The 21,107-nt window shown below is 38.1% G+C and overlaps 2 protein-coding genes across 2 annotated transcripts in view; one reads left to right on the top strand and one right to left on the bottom strand.

The window, feature by feature from the left end:
* The window catches only part of LOC141569370 (uncharacterized), a 172,059-nt gene extending 153,731 nt beyond the window's left edge, over positions 1-18,328 (top strand). The window contains exon 4 of the mRNA XM_074322325.2: positions 18,258-18,328. The gene's annotated coding sequence lies outside the window, so the exon portion shown is untranslated. The remainder of the gene's footprint in view (positions 1-18,257) is intronic.
* The window catches only part of MROH9 (maestro heat like repeat family member 9), a 41,341-nt gene extending 20,924 nt beyond the window's left edge, over positions 1-20,417 (bottom strand). The window contains exons 1-8 of the mRNA XM_088801828.1: positions 20,262-20,417; positions 18,099-18,178; positions 11,719-11,857; positions 11,068-11,154; positions 9,075-9,179; positions 7,047-7,182; positions 3,685-3,788; positions 1,701-1,850 (exon numbers count right to left, since the gene is read on the bottom strand). Coding sequence (XP_088657954.1) covers positions 1,701-1,850; positions 3,685-3,788; positions 7,047-7,182; positions 9,075-9,179; positions 11,068-11,154; positions 11,719-11,857; positions 18,099-18,178; positions 20,262-20,417 — 957 coding nt within the window. The remainder of the gene's footprint in view (positions 1-1,700; positions 1,851-3,684; positions 3,789-7,046; positions 7,183-9,074; positions 9,180-11,067; positions 11,155-11,718; positions 11,858-18,098; positions 18,179-20,261) is intronic.
* Positions 20,418-21,107: the final 690 nt, after the last annotated feature.

Below are 21,107 nucleotides of genomic sequence, written 5' to 3'. Positions count from 1 at the left end.
ACACAATGTGTCATAACTGATTTTAGAACCTAACCCTTTTAAAGACAAAAATCCACTGTATTCAGGAGTTCAATTGTTTGTGGGAGCCAGGGTGTGGCGCTAAGTCGCTGGACCCTATTTTGTTGAGTTTTTTTCTTTGTGTTGAATGATTTTGCTGGAGCGTTGGCTGGTTTTATGCATCTACTTTTCTGCTGGGCTTCTCCTCCTCTCCAGGGACTGGGAATGGCTTTATGTCTGTTGCCTCCTTTTTGCACAGCATGCGAAGAGAACTTAATTTTGTCAAGGAAATAACTGTTGTCCCCCAGCTCTTCCCTTGATTCCGTATGCTCCTTTCGGAATGCTGGATTGCTTCCGTCCGCCGCAGCATTGGGAGTTCTACACGAAGCGTTAGTTCCCCTTTCCTGCGCTCTGATTTTGAGTACTAGCTCTCAGTTTATTGTCATCACATCACACTGCCATGTCAGGAGAGGGAACTGGAGTTCCGCCCTTCTGTCGCTATCAGGGCTAGTGGCATGGGCATGTGACCTGTGTGTTTACACAGGGTCCCACATTCAGAAGGTCCCTCACTTTGTTCAAAGCTCTGCTGTTGCCCTCTTGGTATTTTTCATAATTTTATCTTTGAGCTTATGTTTTGTAAGTGAAGTCCATGGCACTACGGAGCACGCGTGTGGGTGGATGAGATGTGTGTAACACGTGAGTCAGCTGTGGTCCCTGCAGCCCCATTCACATGCAGCGTTCATGACACCCTAAGTTCCCAGAATTCCAGTGGATCCGTGATGTGTAGTTCAGTGGGAAATCACAGCAAGTATAAGATAAGCATTTGGGCTGAAATGATAACACAGGAGGAAAGAGAAGGATGGGGCACTATAAACCCTTTTCCTTTCAGTCTTTCCTTACTCATCAAGAAGCTGAAGCTAGAGAGTGTGAATAGAATGTGTGAATGACAAGAAGTGAAATAAGAAAAATGCGTTAGTTTTGTGTAGTGTTGCCACTCCTCTGGTAAAATCACTGCGTTATTTTCTAAACTTTTCTGTATGCTTGAAATATTTCACACAAAAAAAGAGCCTCACTTGATTAAGGTGACATAATGATGAGATGCCAAGAAATACATATGAAAAAAAAGTAAAACATAGAAAAAAAGTTAGTCAGAGCACTTTAGAACATAAGCTCTGGCCAAGACATGGAAACAACCAAAGTGTCCTTCAATAGAAGATTGGATAAAGAAGATGTGGTATCTATACACAACGGAATACTATTCTGCCATAAGGAAAGATGAAATAATGCCATTTGCAACACCATGGATGGATCTTGAGATTACTATGCTAAGTGAAATAAGTCAGAAAAAGTCGAGAATCATATGATTTCACTGATATGAGGTATATAAAAAGTGAAAACAACAAAGGAACAAGACAAACAAATGAAGGAACAAAAACTCATAGACACAGACAATAGTTTAGTGGTTGCCAGAGGGTAAGGGGGGTGGGGGTGGTAGATGAGGATAAAAGGGATCAAATACATGGTGATGGAAGGAGAACTGACTCTGGGTGATAAACACATAATGTGATATACAGATGACGTGTTACAGAAGTGTACACCTGAAACCTATGTAACTTTACTAACCATTGTCACCCCAATAAACTTTAATTAAAAAAAAGAAAAGAAGCTCTGGGCACCGCCCCACTCATTGTCAAGTATCTTACCATGACGACCTTGTAGACGTGGTATTCTAGAGTCAAATTCAGTATGGCGGCCGCCTCATTTGCAGTTGTAAGACTGGGTGCAGAGAGTTTCATCAAGAGACTCCACACAAAGTCAGTCAGCAAGGAGGGCAGTAAGGCTTGTCCTACCCTCTGAAACCAAGAGAGAGAGCCATGACCTCAGGCCTTGCCTATGTCAACTTAAGAAAGACACCTAGCCTTAGACATCTCAGAGAAGCTTGAGGGCCAGGCAGGACCATGTGATTTTCATGGATTCTAGAACTTTTGCTGTCGTGGGCTTCATTAAAACATGTTAAAAATGGTAATTCACAAAAAAAGTATAATTTACAACTGTGTTAGTATTAAGATGATTATAATTCAAACTGAATTATACACATATATATGTGTGTGTGTATATATCATATATATATATATATATATATATATATATATATATATATATACACATACATATATATATATTTTTTTTTCCCCCTGAGTTTTAATGCAATTGAAACATTTTCATCTGGAGAATTTAGCTCTGGGGGCAGGCCAGGAAGAAGTGGAAAACCATGGCATTAAAATTAAGAGGAGCTGTAAACTATTGATTTTACCTCAACTCTTCTATTCAAATGTTAGAAATGATTGTGAACTGCTTCAGCTTTGGAAATGAGTTTGCTCAGCTCAGAAACAAGTGTGATTAGTAGAAGATGCAGGACAGGGTGGAGTAAGAAAGACAGGGCCATTCAAGGGGGTGGACTTTCCTCTTTCCCAGAGCAGGATCAAGAAGCAGGAAGAGAAAGAGGGCCCATATGTCTATGACTGAGGTACAAAGCTACAGGTCAAACAATCCCTTTTTTTTCTGCGTCCACTTTAAAGACTTGGAGAATGCCTCTTTCTGGTGCACAGGGCAGGACTAGCTCTGAGTGAGTGTGGTGGTCACCAGGCTCCCTCCTACTGGACAGAGGGTTGAGGGATGGTGTTCTTGGGATGCTGGGGATGAAAGAGGGGTCCCTGAGGCTTGGTGAGGTGGGCTGAATATCATAGTTGGCTTGATTTTGGAAAGATGCACCATCCTGCAGAGGCATATTTAAGACATCCATGTAGTATTTTTGACTATATTTTTGACCATTTCCATATCTCCTCAGCCTCCCACAGTTCTGTCTATCTCAGCTGTTGCAGGGGAGGGCACTGCTTTTATATGAGTAGTTTTAGAAGGAACCATAAGACTCTCCCAGCCTGAGTGGAGCTGGCCTGAAGGTGTTGGCTGACGTGTTGACTCAATGGGTGTGGCTAGAAAGCCATCTGTTGGACATCCCTACCTGGGTTTCAGTGCTGGGTGACCCTTCTAGTGTGGATAAGCCAATGTACTTTGAAGAAGGTGAGGAAGTATACAGAGTTATAGGGCCCTCATTGTTTTCCCCGAGAGTTGAGTCAATGTAAAAACTGTTTATTTGGTACTGAGGTTTATTCACTTAAACTTTAAAAAAATGTTAATGGTTTTTTTTTTAAAGCAAAAACAAAATCTAAATCACATTATGTTTGCTGAGTAAATTGTGACAATACGGAAAGCCTGTTCATTGGTGACTCCATTAATTTTGCTAAAAAACCAGAAGTTCCTCGTCTTTAATGACTTGCTGGCCAAACAGAAAGAAGCATAACAACTAGGAAGCATGCATCTCATCTCATTTGTATTCTGTAAGGATTCAATAAAATAATATAAATTGGTGTATTCAGGAATAATAGGTATAATTCTTAGTCATAGAAATGAAAAGCAGAGAGCTAAATAGTCTATATATCATTTACTTTTTGCTTCATTAAATTAAAAAATATGGAAAAATTATTGAAATATACATTTTTATATTATTGAAATAAGTTGTCACCGAAAGTAATAATACACAAATTAAAAAAATAAAATTAAAAAAAAGAAAGCAAGTAATAATATACATGAAACAAAAGCCATAAGATAAAATAGGGGCTAAGTTACCTGAGCAATGTTAATTTTGTCTTGTAAGATGTTGGGTAGGAACTCTGTATCAGAGGGCAAAGGCAGGAAGGAATGACTTTCGATTTCATTTTTTATGCTATCCGCTGTATTAAAGAAAAGAGTAAGTTTTTTAATTGATGACTGGTTCCTTCTATGACGTTGCTATCTCCAGTTTCCTCTTCCTGCCCAATTCTGGAGATCTGAACTTTTCTGAATATTTAACACTCTGGTAATACTTTTGTCACATAAACTACAGAGGGTGCCAAAAAATATATATGCACATTTCCAGAAAGGAAAACTATTAAAATCGTAATACTCCATATATACCAATATCAAAAGATGAATACAAGTCACGTTTGACTTCTGCAATTACAAGAGGTGCTCAAAGTGGTTACAATCAGCGTCCAGACACTTCTGATTATGGCAAACTACTGCTTGAGCAACATTGAACAAAGTGTCCACTTGTATACATTTTTTTTGGCACCCCCGATATTATGACTGCACCGACCCACAGTTCATGAAGTGTTTGAGGCCTCTGTGAAATATGAATGAAGAACATAGATACTTTTAATAGGTTGACCAGATGTCAAATACATTTAGGCATCAAATGCATTGAAGTTCAGGGCACTGGAATAGCTACTGCTCAGTTGGAGAGTCTGTTGGTGGAAGAGCTGACTTGGAGGCAATTTGCCACTGGCTGGAGGAGTGAGTGGTTTCATGGGAAAGCTCTCAATGAAAGCTTTAGGTGCAGATGTCTTTCGTTCCAGAGAAGGTGGGTTTTAAATGAATTGTTTAACAGTTTTATAATGACATAATTCATATACAACATATTTAAAGCCTACAATTTGGTAAGTTTTCATATATGTATATATTCATGGAAACGTTACCACAGTAAAACAAAACATATTTATCACCTCCAAAAGTTTCCTCGTGTCCTTTTGTAACCACTTACCCATTCCCTGCACCCCAGCTCCCTGATCCAAAGGTAATTGTTTATCTGCTTTCTGTTAAGCTTGTATTTTCTAATTTTATATAAGTGGAGTCATATAGTATGTTTGGCATCTGTCCCTTGGCAGAATTATTTGTGATTCATCCATGCTGTGGCAGGTATCAATCCTTCATCCCTCTTGACTAATGAATACTACTCCATTCTATGTATATATTAATACTGTCATCTGTTTATCCACTTGACTGTTGATGGACAATTGGGTTGTTTCCAGTTTTTGGCTATTGCACATAAAGGTGCTACCTATCAACCTTCATATACAAGTGTTTTTTTTTAATGAATATTTGTTTTAAATTTTCCTGGGTAAATACTAAGTTGTGGAATGACTGGATCATGTGGTAGATGGGCATTTAACTCTCTAGGATACTGCTAAATTGTTTTCCAGCGTTGTACCATTTCACATTTCTTCTTGCAATGTATGAGAGTTCCAGTTGCTTCCCATCTTTAATAATACATGGTATGGTTAGTCTTTTCAATTTTAGACATTCTAATGGGTGAGTGGAGGAATATCTCATTGCAGTTTTAATTCACTTTCTTTTATGACATTATAGTTGACATTTTTTGATGTACTTCCTTGCCATCTGTACTTTTTTCGGTGAAATGACTATTCAAATCTACTTATTTTTTTAATTTGGTTGTCTGTTTTCTTATTGGATTTTGAGTGTCCTTTTTCAATTCTTGGTACAAATCTTTTATCAGATATGTAACTTGCAAATATGTTCTCCCAGTCTGTGGCTTACTTACTCTCTTAACAGTATCTTTCAAAGAACAGAAATATTTAATTTAGCTTTTTTTTTTTTCATTTATGAGCCATGCTTTTGGTGTGGTATTTGAAAAATCTTTGCCTAATCCAAGGTACAAAGGTTTTTTTCTAGTTTCATCATTTTAGGTTTTACATTTAATCCTGTGGTCCAATTTGAATTAGCCTTTGTATATGTATGAGATATAGATCAAAGTTCTTTTTTGCACATAAATAGCCAACTTTTAAAAATTAAATTTATTGGTGGTGACATTGGTTAATAGCACCATACAAATTTCAAGTGTACAATTCTGTAATACATCATCTGTATATTGCATTGTGTGCTCACCACCCAAAGTCTAGTCTCCCTTCATAACTATATGAAATAGCCAAATATTTTTAAAAATTTTAATTTTAATAAATAGAAATTTCTCCTTTTCCTGCTAAATTGCTTTTGAAACTTTGTGAAAAATCATATGACCATATATATAACTATATAACTATGTATAACTATATATGTATACATATATATGTGTATATATATGTGAATATATATATACACACATACATATATATATATATAATTTCTGGACTCTATTCAGCAGAATGTTGAATAGAAGTAATGACAGTACACATCCTTGACTTTTTCCTGATCTTTTGGGAAAATCATTCAGTATTTCACTATTAAGTATATATTAGCTGTAGGTTTTTCATAGATGTACTTTAGCCAGTAGATGAAGTTCTCTTGTTATTCCTAGTTTTCTGAGAGTTGTTTTTTTTTTTTGTTTAATGAGAAATAGATGTTGAATTTTGTCAAATGATTTCTCTGTATCTACTGAAATGATCATATAATTATCTTTTTCTCATCTGTTAATATGGTACGTTGCATTAGTTGATTTTCACATGTTAAATTGACGTCTCACTCCTGGAATAAATTCTACATGGTCATGGTATACTATTCTTTCTATATAGTGTAGTATTTAATTTTCTAAACTTGTTAAAAAAATTTTGCATCTAGGTTCTTGAGGGATATTGGTCCGGTTTTTGGTTATGTTTTTAATTTTTTTTATAACATCTTTATGTGATTTGGATATCAGAATAAAGCCTGTGTCATAGAATGAGTTGGTAAGTGTTCCTTTATCCACACATTTCTGCAAGAATTTGTATAGAAGTGGTGTAATTTCTTCCTTAAATGTTTGCTGGAGTTTTCTTTGTGCATCCGGAGTTTTCTTTGCAGGAAGACTTTTTAACTACAGATTCATTTTCTTTGATAGATAGAGGATATTTGGGTTATCTATTTCTTCTTGAGTGAGCATAGGAAATTTGTGTCTTCAATGACTTTATCTATTTAAGTTGTTGGCATAAGCTCATTTATAATATCTCTTATTCTTTTAATACCCCTACAGTTTCTAGTGATAGCATCTCTCACGTTCCTAATATTGTTAATTGATGTCTTTTCTCTAATCCTCCTTCCCATCCCTATCTTTTCAAATAATCTGCGTTTGGCTTTATTGCTATTCTCTTATTGTTTTTCTGCTTTCTATTGTTATTGGGCTTTGTTCTGATCTTAGTAACCAATTCTTATAACCCTTAGAAGAGAAGGTGACTCTTTCTTACCGTTCTGGTGCTGTGCAATGCTGAGGAGGTGATGCATTCCCAAGGATGCTTGTCGTGTGATTGACGGATCCATATGGAAACATAGAAGGGACAGTTCTGCTGCCAGGAGCCCCAGACATGGAGCATCCACACTTGGCTAATGGAAAATGAAGGAGAAATATGCACTGCAGAGTCGATATTAAATGTCTGCCTCTGGACCACTAATATAGTTTAATTGAAGGGACAAATTTTCTTTGAGTGAAAAAGTTTCTTCATCCTGGTAGGCACATGAGTCAGGTAATAATAATAGCAGTTGAAAATATTTCTGTAGAGTACGAGTGATAGTCAGGCTTGTTCAATAGGACAAGAGCCTCTGAGACTCTGGAAGACATAAGCTAGAGTAATTTATGAAGAAAAATGTCTTTATGCAGTGAATGGACAGCACCTGCGACCAGAATTGGGAGTTACATTTAGTTGAAGGAGGACAGAACAAATCATTGATTACGTGTCATTAAGATTCAACAACCAGGCCTGCGGGAAGCTCAGCTTTTAATTGATTAACACTATTTTTGAGTCTTTAAATATATTTATCTCCCCACTCCCATGAATTTTACTGACTTAACCACCTTTAGAAGACATTATTTAAAGAGCGAGGTTAAGTATTTAACTTAGTAAAGTTCTTCGCCTTCATGACTATGCTAAGCTGTGTCCATGTTCTGGAAAGTACTGGTATGCTTCCCCCTGGTGGCGGAAGCAAACATTGCAGAACAGACAACTTTCCCGACTTGGCTTCTCCAACCAATCTCAGTTGTAGGCAGGGACCCTGCTGCGCATGTGAATTTACACATTTATTCTTTCACAGCTGAGGGGTGGGATGTGTGCAGGGGACAATCAACTTGACAACTGTAATTGAAAGAGGCTGAGCATACAGTATCCATAGAGTGAGAAATGTTTATAGATTGTGGAAAAGGCAGGCAATGGTGTCACTGAAAACAGAACATCTCGGTCAATATTGGCAATTGTGAGATACCTAGTTCGTCTCCAGTTGAACGGCAACAATGATAAAGTCTAATAATACCCCAGTGTTTGTGAAGGTGTGAGGAAATGGGCACCCTCATATTTATAGGAGGGCACAATGGAAGACAGTAATGCATTACTAAACTTTAATCTATTATTAAACTTTAATCTATTCAACAGATCGATCCTTGGTCTGTTATCTTTCTGATAATTTCTAAGTTCATACTCACATACTTGCACAGCTTTGACCATTTTTTTATTGTTTTAAGTAGGAAAAAACTAAAATATACCAAAATATTCAGTTGAAATGTCCACCAGCTGAAGAATAGTTAAGTAGGTTATCATCTGTTAAAATTACAGAGTATATGCTGTGGTTAAAAGAATGAAATGAATCTATGAAAATATCTGTAGGGCATATTATTCAGTGAAAAGAAAGCACATTGCAGGACCATAGGTACATATGATATATAGTAACTTTAGTAAAGGAACACTAATAACAAAGCTATATGTCTCCCTGTTTGCGGGAGTATGTGGGTGTGTTTGAAAGCTGTTTGGCAGGAGACACATCGCCCGACATGGCTAAGAGACGTTGGGGGTGGAGAGGATCGTAAAGGAAGACTCCAGCTATGTCTCTATCATGTTTTCCAAGGAAAATACTCAAGAATTACATGTGTACATTTAAGATAAACAATGGTTTAAACATATTTTAGAAAAAGGAGAAATAAGAAGGAAAGTAAGGATGCAAGAAGTTATAAGTTTGCAAATAACACTGATTATGGTCCCCAGAGGAGAATCCAGAGTCAGCCAAAACCTCATGTTAAGCATGAGGCATCTTAATCAGCTGTTTGAGAAATTCTGTTGTGATGGGCATAAAGTCGTATAGGATATTGACTCCTTTGTCCCAATGTCCCAACCCACCAGCACAGTGGTACCAAGCAGTATCTGGTGCTCTCAAGACCCAAGTCTTGGAAAGCAGCAGTGCCAAGATGCCATCTGTAGGAGCAGGTGACATGGTGACACTCTGTGACTTACGTATCTTTTCACTTTCTTGGCTGCAAAGCTGAGCACCTTGCTGATGGTCACCAGGACTTTCTCCTGCAGGTAGGAGCTGTCCTCACTCATCCACACGATCATTTCCTGTTGAAAACACGAGAGTCTTCCTAGAACCACAGCATGGCCATTTCCACTAACAGTGGAAACGTCAAGTGTCACCACGGTCTTCCGATTATTTCACACCTAACCTATATTTATTTCAAAATTACACAACAGTGAGCTAGTATACTACAGTCTGCTGGTATACCCCTTCCTCTACCGTACTAACTACACCGGGGTTTCATTTAATTTAATTCTATCCAACAAGTCTTTACCAGCGTCCACGGTAACCGTCACGTTGCCAGGCATCATAAAAAGTTTAACACGAAACTGTGAGATCATCAGCTGCTTCCCCGCCTCTTTTTCTTTCAAAATACATATTCTTTTTTTTTTTTTTAAATCACAGGATCTGATTTTCAGCTCAAAAAAATTAAAATGTTATCTGATCCTGAAATGTCTTATCCCAGAATTTTCTTTCCAGACTCGCCACCCAGATATTTTCTGGCTCGTGGTTGCAGAGCACATTCCTGGAGGTGGCTTGGTTAGAAAATTCTTGCTAGGTTTTATTCAGATCTGTCTTGCTGTAACGTCTATCTGTTCGTCCTAAATCCTCAGATACAGGGACATATGGACAGTCATGGGAAGAGGAGAAAACTGTGTTTGCCTCATATGCCAACCACCATTGACAGACTTCTTAAGGCAGTGTGTTGGCGTCCGTAGTGCTTATGCCAGTGGTGGTGCCCAAATCTCTTTTCCTTCCCTTGCTCCCCCTGTGTAAAACTGTCCTGAAGTCCATTTCCTAGGGCAGAAGAGTCTCTACATCTCAAGGGGGTCAGCCTGTGCCTTTTCCAAGAGTGGGGGGTCAGCTCGTTTTGAGAACCAGGAGAGTTTCTAGGCATGGTAGGAATAAGAATAAGGTGGTTACGTAACAGGCCCCCATGTTAGCTCCTATACTCACTAGCTTTGCCCATATCAGTGCTCCTTTCTGCTTCTATTCCCTTCTCTGCAAAATGGGAGCAATCATAGTAACTTCCTCCAAGAGTTGTTTTAAGGGTTAAATGCGATAACCCACATACATACTTATGAAGTGTTCAGCTTAGTGCCTCACATAGAACAACGGCTCGATAAGCTGCATGGGGAGAGGGTTGTAATTCTGGGGTAATGATAACTACGTTAAAAGGTGGTGAAGTTAAAATTTTAAAAATGCACAGAAAACATTTGGCTCAAGTTAGGTACAAACTAGCTCAACATCTTTCATTGTCCATCATACTCTTTTTTGTCCCCATAGACACCAATGCAGCTTCTTTACTTGAAGGTATTTTATGATTTGGACAACTCTGGATGCTAGTAGTCAATATGGTTTTCCAGGATTTCCAGACAGCTGCCCTCTGGTGGAGTCATGTTGGGAATGCAAAAATTAAAGACCAGAAGATGTCCAGAGAAGTCTTCTGTCTCTGGCTGGGACATTAAAAACATAGTGAGATCTTGGATGTGAAAGTGAGGTTTTGGACGGTGGTTAGACTTTCCTCTGATACCATGGTACGGATGAAGATAGAATGCTCGCGGGATTCCCTAGCCCCAGAGTTGCTGGGGAAGAACGTGCGTACAGACACTGTCATACTAGGGCCCCTTGTTACATGGACCCGGAGGTGGTTTAGGTCAGCCGTCCCATTCTCTGCTGCCCCGTATTGTGTTTGCATCGCCACATAACATTTGACTTCTCAAGTGTCTGCTGATGCCATCCTCTGTAACTCAAATCAAGGGAAGGGATTTGATTTGGGGGATAATCACACACGTTGGGAGGAAGGAAAATTCCTTCAGCCACTACGTATTTGGAGGAGATAGAAGTATGACATGTGGGCGATACTAAGGGAAGTGTGCTCTTTAGATTTATGACAAGAAAACAACATTCCTCATTTCCCCTTGACTTTACCTTTAAGATGTGCAGTTTGTAGAGGTCTTTAGACACTAAGATCAGAAGAATGTTCTCGAATATATGTAAAATAGTGCAGTATAAATTCTGAAAGACAAACACATTACACAGCCAGCCAGCCAGCCAGCCACCCTCCCATATGCAAGGTCTATAGTTTTGCATCCTGGTGTCCTGAGCCTTCCCATAAACTGAAAGTAAGAAAGGAGAGAGGTAGCTATGGCGATGAGACCTCACCCAATGCCACATGCCATGCATTTCCTGGCCCGTCCAGGGCCAGTGCACTGTACAGCTGTGCCAACAGAATAGAGATGCTGCTGACCTTACCATGGGACCCTCCCCACCTCCACCTTTCTCTGCTCACATTTCCTTCTTTGCATCTTTACTTGGCAGTGAACTCCCTGTCCTTGCAAACCCGATGAACCAAAAATCCATTCACCTATTTGTTCCTATAAAACCCATACAGTCCCTTCAATCCCATGGGTGGTAGGATTCACAAGGAGTCCAGGGGTATAGATTAGTGCTGGGACGTACATGTATCTGTGGTATCTACAAAGAGCGAGGGAGAAAACCACGACGGTCATGACCTGTGGAGAGACCTTCCCGAGCATTTGCTGCGACATCTCCTGGTGGTGAAAGGAAGTGAGATCCTACCTTCAGATCCTCCTCGTCATCCTCTGTGCTGGTCCCCGCTTCTTTCATTTCTTCAGGGCTGGGGATAGCAAATACCATTTTAAAGGACGACTGTATTAGCTCCAACTGAGTTTCAAATTGTAGTAAGGGATCCACAAAGCTGGCAAGAAGAAGATGTAATTATTATTGAGGAGAAAACAAATAGAGCCTAACTTCAATGGCTTTTTCTTATTGATAAGAGACAGTGTACTAGGAAGTGAAGCCAGCTCCTGGCTTTGTAGACCACGTGGCTTTTAAACAGTCTCATAAAAATGACAGTGGTGTTTTAAATATAAAGGGATGATTTTTTTTTTTTTTTTTTTCATAAGTCATCTGTATTTGGTTATTTGGGAAACAGACTCTTTTTCTCCATAGACATACTAATGTAAAGTGGTAACATTCCCAGCCAAGCCCACCAACCCATGCTGGGATGTAGGCAGTTGAAATGTATTACTGCTACATTTTTTTCTAATTCATGATACTATGTTTCTCGCATTTTAATATTTCAGATATTGGACTGTAACTTCCAATTGATGGCAAAAGAAACCCGTCCACCAGCAGCTAGAAAGATAAATTGTGACATAGTAATTATGCCTTTGGTGTGTGTAATCTGAATAACAGTCCTTCCTGATCTTTTTTTAAAAATTTATTTTGAGGTGAAAATAATTGTTTTTTGAAAAGATGGTGATCTAGATGGTAAAGCAGAAACTCTGGTGCTGGACTCAGAATCTCTCTCCTCTCCCGGACCAGACACTCTAAATAGATGAGCTCCAATGTTTGAAACAGAATCTCTTAGACTCTGTTAGACAATTTTCAAATCTTGGGAAGACTGACTTGATTCATGGGCCCTAATGGAATAGCAGACTGAACAGCTGTCAAAAGTTTCCAGTAGAATTTTCAGTGGAAGGTATTTTTAACTTCTAGGGATATATTTGGTTTAGGAAAATGCAAAATTATGGTTTTGATGAAATAGAAAACAGTGTCTTTCATTTGTACTTTGAAGTCAGAGAGCCAGTCCTAAAAAAAGCTAAACTGGTCCAGGCCATGAGCAAGGATTAGGAAAGGAGCATGATACTCCAGTGCCATGGTAACTGCTGATGGGCAAGAGATCTTCAAATGTTAAATGTGAGGAAGACTGAGTCAGACCTTGGCAATACTAAAGAAGAAAGTCACATCCAAATCTACGGGTCAACACGGGCAATTGTCAGCACGTTATACATATTTTGGTCTACATATACTTTGTTTTCAAAAGAGCCGTTCTTAAATGACTAATGTGGGTTACAACAAGTGACGTCTTAGTTAAGTGCTGTCGTATGTTCCAGGATGTATGACCAAGTGGTACAGAAAGGAACTGGAGAAGAAAGAAGAGACATTCCTCACTAAATTACTGTATGAGTTTGCTTTTGTTAAAATTTTGAGCTAAATATTTGTTTCCAAGTTTGAAGTGCAGTGAGAAGTAGATCAAATATACTAAAAAAATTACTTGTGAGTTATTTTTATGGTGCAATAAGTTTTAGATAAAAACTAATAAACAAAGGCAATATATATTTTCGCAAGTATAATTTCAAGAATCGCAATTGAATAAAAGAAAGTAAATGCCTCTTAATGAAAACCTGGGGAAATTGTATTGTATTAAAATATGATCAGAAGAAAATCGGAAGGCCACAATAATATGATACAATGTTTAATTCAAGTCAAAGAGTATTGAGAGAGATATGTACAATTACTACAAAGTAATAAAAGGCATGATAATATGAAATATCCAAAGTAATAAAAGGCAAACTAATATGAAATATCCAAAATCACATAGAAATAAAATTAATAGATTATTAAATAGAATTACTAAAATATATGTTATTAAATTATTATACATGGAGAAATAGAAGCACAGTTATAGGAGAGATTAAGCATTCAATTACCAGCATAAGGTAGGTAAAAATGAAAATTCTGCACAAGAAGAGGTTTTAAAATGTAATCAATAAGGAGTTACACTTATATACATATAATAAACTGTATTAAATGAGATAACAAGGATTATATTTTTAGCTAATCATGGAATGCTGACAAATGTTTATCATATGCTTAGCCATAGAAAGTTTTAAAATATGAAAGGATATGTTTCATTCTATAATTACAATGAGAAGTCTATTTTTAAACTTAGAAGATTCAAAGTACTTAAAAATACTTGAATACTATCAAGAGTTTTTCTCATTTAAAATGAGAGAAAAATAGTAAACTAAGCATGTTACTTAAGATTTTAAAAGGACAAAAAATATAACACATAAATGAAGGGCATAACCAAGTTGAATACATTATAAAATGAGAAAAGTGAGAAATCATAAGTGTGATGATCCTTACTGGCAAATTTAAATACACATTTAAAAAAGAAAAAAGAGGAAGCAGAAACTGAATAATAATTTAGAAAGACTACATTAGTCAAAAAGAGAAGTCAGCTATTATATGGGTTTAATAGAAACAAATGAAATTAACTTATATTATTAAATTATACAGGTATACATGAAGATATAACGTGCATTAATCTTTATGGATCAAATATTTGACCAAAATATGAAAAGCAAAATCTATAATGAATAAAAAAATTTAAAGGAGAAATATTATGTGGGACATTTTAAAAACATTTAGGTAGACAAATAAATTTTAAAATAAAATATGAAATGGGGATTCTAATCCAGGGTCTACCTTTCCATGAACCCTATAAAATAAGATGCAAATTTTGTTTATATGTGTCTATGTGTATTTTGTGGGTAAGAGTTCCCCACATATTAAAATAGGTTAAGAAGCCCTGATATTGGGGGCTTGAACACCAGGTGCAAGGAATTTTACCTGTTCTGCATGCATTGTTATCTCTGTACATCTTCAAAGCAACCCCAAGAGGTAAATACCATTGTTATCCTTAGTTTACAGATAAGGAATCTGAGGCTTAGAAAAGTTAAATAACTTCATCAAAATCACAAAATCTGTGAATGGGGGAGCTGATCTGACTCCCAAGTCTTCATGCTTAACCGCTATTTCTTTTTTTGTAGCATCGTGGTGTAATTCTAGTTAATTCAGCTAGTCAAGATACACACACACACACACACACACACACACACACACACACACACCCCTCAAACCAAAACGATAAATGAGTTTATAAATCCAGAAAAATCACCAATCAGTGGAAATCAGGGATCTGGTTATTTAAACCGAGTTATAATAAAAGATGATCTCAAAAATATTAACTAATTTCATTTATGAGTATAAAGTTTAAATTTTTAGAACAGTAATTTTTAAAAATAATAAAAGAATAGCGTAATGCCACCAATCGTGGTTTATCATTGGAATGTAAAGGGAACCCAATATTCTTAAAACTATTACCGATACGTATCTTTTAATAGATTTAATAATAAAATAATTCTTTAATCAAACCTGAAAAAGTATTTAATAAATCTCAACATCATTTTCTATGAAAAAAAGCTAAAATCGTTCCTTGGAAGGTTTTATTAAAACCAAGAATGCACATTTGGCTAATGAGTAGTGTAAGTATTTTTGTGAAAAACAGGAACAACGTAAGGGTTCAATTTCTTATTTTAAAATATTGTGTTAGCGTGTCTTGTCTTTCTAATAAGACACGATCTAATTTAAAAAAAGTTCAGGAAGCTCAATCAAACACAGGACAAATATAATCCCACCCCCAAATGCCACTTGCATTCCAGTATATCAGTAATTGCTTTCCAAACAATAAAATGAAAAATAAACTGAAATACAGCGTATCTAAGAAATTAGTCTAGTAATGTGCAGAATCTATATTGAACATGCTTCCAATTTTCAAGGGAGGCATACAACTTGAATAACTGGAAAGATATGTTTACAAATAGGAAGATTACTTATAAATGCCAATTATTCTGAAATTATTTCGCAAACTCTGAAATTGCAATTCAAATTTCAGAACATTTTCACCAGAAGTTGGTAAAACACATTTACATTTCATTTGGGAAAATAAATTGGAAGGACTGTCATAGACGACTTTGCTGAAAAAGATCAAGAAAATGCGGAAGATCTAGCTGTCAGGTAATAGAATCTATTACAAAACAGCAGTAGATCAAAAGAATACAGTGGTAGCACTGAAATAAAACTCTAAACAATGAAATAGAATAGAAATTCTAGAGAATATCCTAATATAGGAATAGCAAATACTGTTTTTCCCTATTTCAGGCCAAATGTCTCACTTATTTATCATGGCAGGAATTTTCATGTCAGGTTAAAATGTCATCCCATAAGCTGGTTTTTCTTTTATCTTTTTCACTTGAAAATTTTATTGAGATATTTGTAAATTCACATGCTATTGTAAGAACTACTAGACCCTTTATACACTCCACCCAACTGTCCCCAATGGTAACAGTCTCCAAAAGCTGTAGTTCAATACCATCACTAGAATGTTGATGTTGATTCAATCCACTGATCCTGTTCAGATTGCCCCAGTTTTACCTGTGCTATGCTCGTGTGTGTGTGTGTGTGTGTGTGTGTGTGTAGTTCATCACTCATAGAGGCTCACATATCTCCCACTACTGTCAAAATCTTGAACAGCTCAGAACCCTTTAAACCCATAACCATTCCATTACACAGACGCATACAAAAAAACATTCAAAGGGTTAAACATGGCTTTGGAAATGGAGCATTTTCAATAAGCATTATCCATTTCAAGGGTGAGCAAACATGTTCTGTGATGGTCCAGAAAGCAAAAAAGCCTTTGCCGGCCTCTGTCTGCCCATCTCCTCCATTGTAATGAAAAAGCCACTGTAGACAATACATGAAAGAATGGGCGTGGTTGTTTCCCACCAAAGCTTCATTTATAAACCCTGAAATTTGACCTTCCTAAAATATTTACATGTTATCCAATATTCCTCTTTTGAGTTTTTGCCCCAACAATATAAAAATGTGAAAAAGAAACATTGACTCTAAGGATGTACAAAAATAGGAGCTGCAAAAACATGGGCCAAAGTTTGTTGAATTCAGTTCTGTGTAATGGAATTGTGAAGTATAAATTAAATTAGTTTATAAATAAAAACAATTATTATAAACTAAAGAGTAACAAAAATCAAATAACAAAAAGCTAGAAGATATTGAATGTAACATTAAAGTGAAATGTAGAATTTATTTTTTATCAGCTATCATACAAAAACATTTAAAAGACTATGACTATAAAATCAATTCTAAAAAGACAGAAGAGGATAAAATTTAAAAAAACATCATGAGACGCCTACCAAATATATACCACCACTAAAATCCAAATAAACTGGCAAAGAAGATGAGAGAGTTCCCACATATAGAAAATAAATACATAAACATATAGAAAATATTGAGTATTGCTTGTATTGAAAGTAATACAAATTAAAAAAACAATGAGAGAACATTTTGAACCTATTATGTCAGTAAAATAGAAAAAAGTCGGAATGTATGTAAATCTTTTAGGTGACTAGGCTTTAAACAAGCATTTATTATTTGTGCATTTCTTCTGGACAACAATTGACAGTATTTATTGAACGCTCAAAGAGGGATCATCCCATTTTCATGAGTTCTGGTTTAGGGGAAGCAGATGCCAAAACAAGACTTAGAGGTGCAAGAGGTTTCCAAGAGAAGGAGAGGAGGAAGGGAGAAGGAAGGGAGAGAGGAAAGAGGCTTGGACTGCAGGAAGTTCCAAGGACGGTTTGGTCAGGCAGATGGGGGTTCCTCACGCCACGTCACCCACTGGAGTTGTTTGTCCCACCATGCTGGGTCATCAGTGGGAAGAGTCTGCACATGGGAGGCCTCAGCAAAGGTCCTGGTGGGTCTGCCCTGTAGACCTAATGGCTCTGCCGACCAATCGGATCCCCACCCCGCACCAGGGCCTTTTCGTGGCTGTCTGCCATCTCAGTCGGTAACCTCCCTCACAGACGGGTATTTCAAAGAAGCATTCAAGAGACGATATAGTCTTTTACGTACAAAGACGATGATCACCATCTTGGTAAAATATAGTTTAGAAAGTTTTAAAATCGGGGACTATTATACTGCTGTTAAAAGGAAAATATGACTACATGGAAGAATAAACACGTAAGACAAAATGCCAAAATGAAAACTATGACAGAAAATTGAGTGTGCCATGTGCTTATGATTCTGCGATCATTAGCTGTAACGCAATAGTGGTCCATGTGATACAGAAAGATTGAGAAAGAACACAACAAAGAAGTAACAGTTGCTGAGTTAGGGTGGTGGAGTTTGGAGTCATTTTTTTCATTTTTTTTATTTGTCACAATTGTGATTTTTCTCGATTACATTTTAAAGATACTCATTCAAGGAAATAAGAAAGAATTATCTTACGATACCTGGAGTTTATGGACAGGATCATGGCTTGATGACTTAAGATGCTGATGTATGCATCCCATAGCCTGGGAGCCGTATGCTCCTGTAAGTACCAGGAAAAGAGAAGAATCCGTAACAGACCTGTGAGACTCATCACACATGTGTACTTCTCTCTTCTACAGAGACTGCAGTGACCATATTGGGCCGGAATATAAACCCAAGAGTTCACAGAAGTGTTGAGACCAGGCAAACTGTAAGTTAAGCTTCACGACACTACGTGCTGTCCTTTTACAGCCAACCATTGTGCATGTATAATTAGCATTTTCAGATAAAATTTGGGAGGAATGCTTTTTACCGGGTGCCCTTCTGTACGTCACGGTGTAACTATGAAGTGCGATCTACTCAGTAAGGAGTCTACCTATAAAAATACCAGCGGCGTGACTTAAGCCAACCTCACTGAAGTCTAAACTCTATAGAAAGAGAGCCACATACAGGTCAAGGACCGCTGTTTAATAGAACTATTTCAGCTTCTCCATGCGCACCAATGGGATTCCATCAAGAATTCCCGGTTCTGTATTCAAGACACTGGAGAACTTGAGAAAGCCTAATAGTAGAGCATCTCTGTTCTTCTGTGCCCCCCACTCGTGTTCATTTGAGCCTCTGTTGCAATGTCACTGTCTGTCACAGTCATTGGTGCTGTTGATGGAAATTCTGAGTCCCTACTTCTGAAATAGACCCAAGTTCTCTTTCAGGTACTGCTGTGTAATACTGTTTCTCAGGGGATTTACTTCCTCTAATGCACAGGCAATGCCTACCCCAGGATACTAGTCACCCTGCAAAGGCCCTCTGTTTGCTCAATGCTGCCCGTCTGACTCCAGCATCGCATGTCCTGTGGCATCTATGTTCTGCCCCTGTGGGATGCCAGCCACCTCGATGGATAGAGCCAGATGCCCGTCCATGCAGTCCCTGTAATGGACTGCACGTGTGTCCCCTCAAAAAGCATATGTTTAAGCCTAGCTAACCCACACTGTGATGGTGTGTGTGTGTGGGGTGGGGGTTGGGAGGTACTTAGGGTTGGATGAAGTCAGAAAGATGGAGCCCCCTTGATGGCATTTGTGCCTTTATAAGAAGAGACGAGAGAGAGCTTGCTTTCAGTCTCTCTCTGCCGTATGAAGATGCAAGAAGGTGCTGTCTGAACCCCAGAAGGGCGGATGCTCCCCAGACACTGAATTTTCCGTACTCTGACCTTGGGCTTCCCAGCTTCCAGGACTGCGAGAAACAGATTTCTGTTGCTCAAGCCCCCTAGTCTGTGGTATCTTGTTAAACCATCCCGAACTGACTAAGACAGTCAGATAAACTTCCTGACTGGGGTCTGACCCAAAAAATGGCGTTTCCGTGCTCACCATTTGCATCCCATCGTGACCTTCCGGGGACACAGCACGTGGTCTAACCCCCCTGCCCCTGGGCGGTGCTCAGACTGCATGGTGGCAGAGAACCCATTCTCCTTTCTCTCCAATGTTTATATTCGTACCTACCAGTGATTCTTAACGACAGCAAACATGATTTTACTTAGTCATGAAAGAATAATTCTTGGCTAAGTTGCTTATTAGCATAAAGCATGTTATTATTATTAATAGAACATGAAACCTTCCATAAGGCAGACAACTCTTACTGTAACCTGGAACCATAGTGGTGATTTGTCTATTTTGAAATAAGACATTTTTGTCCTTGTCGCCATTTTCATTCAATTTGGCCAGAAATTTCCTAGTCCCCATTTCTCTGGGCAGTGACTAACTGAACATTCTGTCCCTGTATAAGCAATTTCTCTGGGGCTATTGCCTCAGTGGCAACTTTTCTGACGGATCAGGGTTTTACTGGGCTTAGAGTCCTTGGACATCAGTTTGTGACACTTCAAAGCTAAATCACTGGCTCTCAAGCTTGGCAGTGTATTAAGGGGCTGACAAATACTGAGTTTTGATTCCTAGGCCACACCTCCAGCGATGTGGGTTTAATAGGTCTGTATTCAAGACTAGATATCAGTGTTAATAAATAAAAAGCCTTTCCGGCGATTCTGGTGTGCAGCCAAGATTGCGAAGCCCTGTTCAAGGGAACTCTTTCCACTCAGTCCTGGAGCTTCCCGGCACAGCAGCCCGTTGTCATTGAGTTGATCTGCAGTTAGCACGGACCTCTGCTTCGCCTTTGTGAGCTAGCTTCTCTTCTTCGTGGAGCCAAATTCGTCGCTCCAAGTCCATCACCAGCTTAGTGCTCTGCTCTATTACTTTCACCTCACGTCTTTTGTTGATTCCCCGGTTTGCAGCATCTCCCTTCCTTGCTGTAGGCATGCTATCACTTGTGCCATATCACAGCTAATGTTTATCTAATGCAAAAAGCCAGCACACGCGTTGATAAGCCATCGGGGTTGCTAGCTTATGTAAACTGGTTCTCCAGTGACGTCATTCTGGGAAGTTATAGGACTTAGCCAGAAATGGCAGCTGCTTTCTCCAGTTAGGCTTTTTGTGATTGTTCCTAGAAATTCTTCAATGCCTCCTCCGGGCGGTGTGATCGTCATTCTGGCTTTAACTTCTATTCTGGGGCTAAGTTCTCTTTTATCTCATTTTCAGTTGCTATGGATTTTCATTTGAAACCCACAGGAAATGATAAAATGGTCTCAATCCTGGGAATCTGTCCTTTGTAATGTGTTTCCTAATGCTGGGTACAAGGACCAGTGTGGTGGACCTTCAGCTTCCGTGTTTATTATTTTGGCTTTTTTCTCTAAGCTGGTTATCTGCTTTTCATATCTATTGTATATCAATGGCATTTTTGTTCAATGCCTGTCGTCATTGTTGGCCAGAAAAATTGGAGCCGTGCCAATTTGACTAGTTCTTTAAGTCTCAGGTGTGTCAAATCACTGCATCTAATGTGTGTTTCTGATGCCACCGTAGCTTGGGGGTAATGGGATTATCATAATAATCGTCATTCAGAGGGAATTTGAATTCTCTTCTCGGAATTCCCAAACAATTCTGGGAATACTC

The sequence above is a fragment of the Rhinolophus sinicus genome, chromosome 11 (assembly GCF_057876585.1).
Source record: "Rhinolophus sinicus isolate RSI-liver-muscle chromosome 11, RSI-T2T, whole genome shotgun sequence".
Lineage (NCBI taxonomy): Eukaryota > Metazoa > Chordata > Mammalia > Chiroptera > Rhinolophidae > Rhinolophus > Rhinolophus sinicus.
Note: the sequence above shows the minus strand (reverse complement) of the source record. Positions and strands in the feature narration are given on the sequence as shown.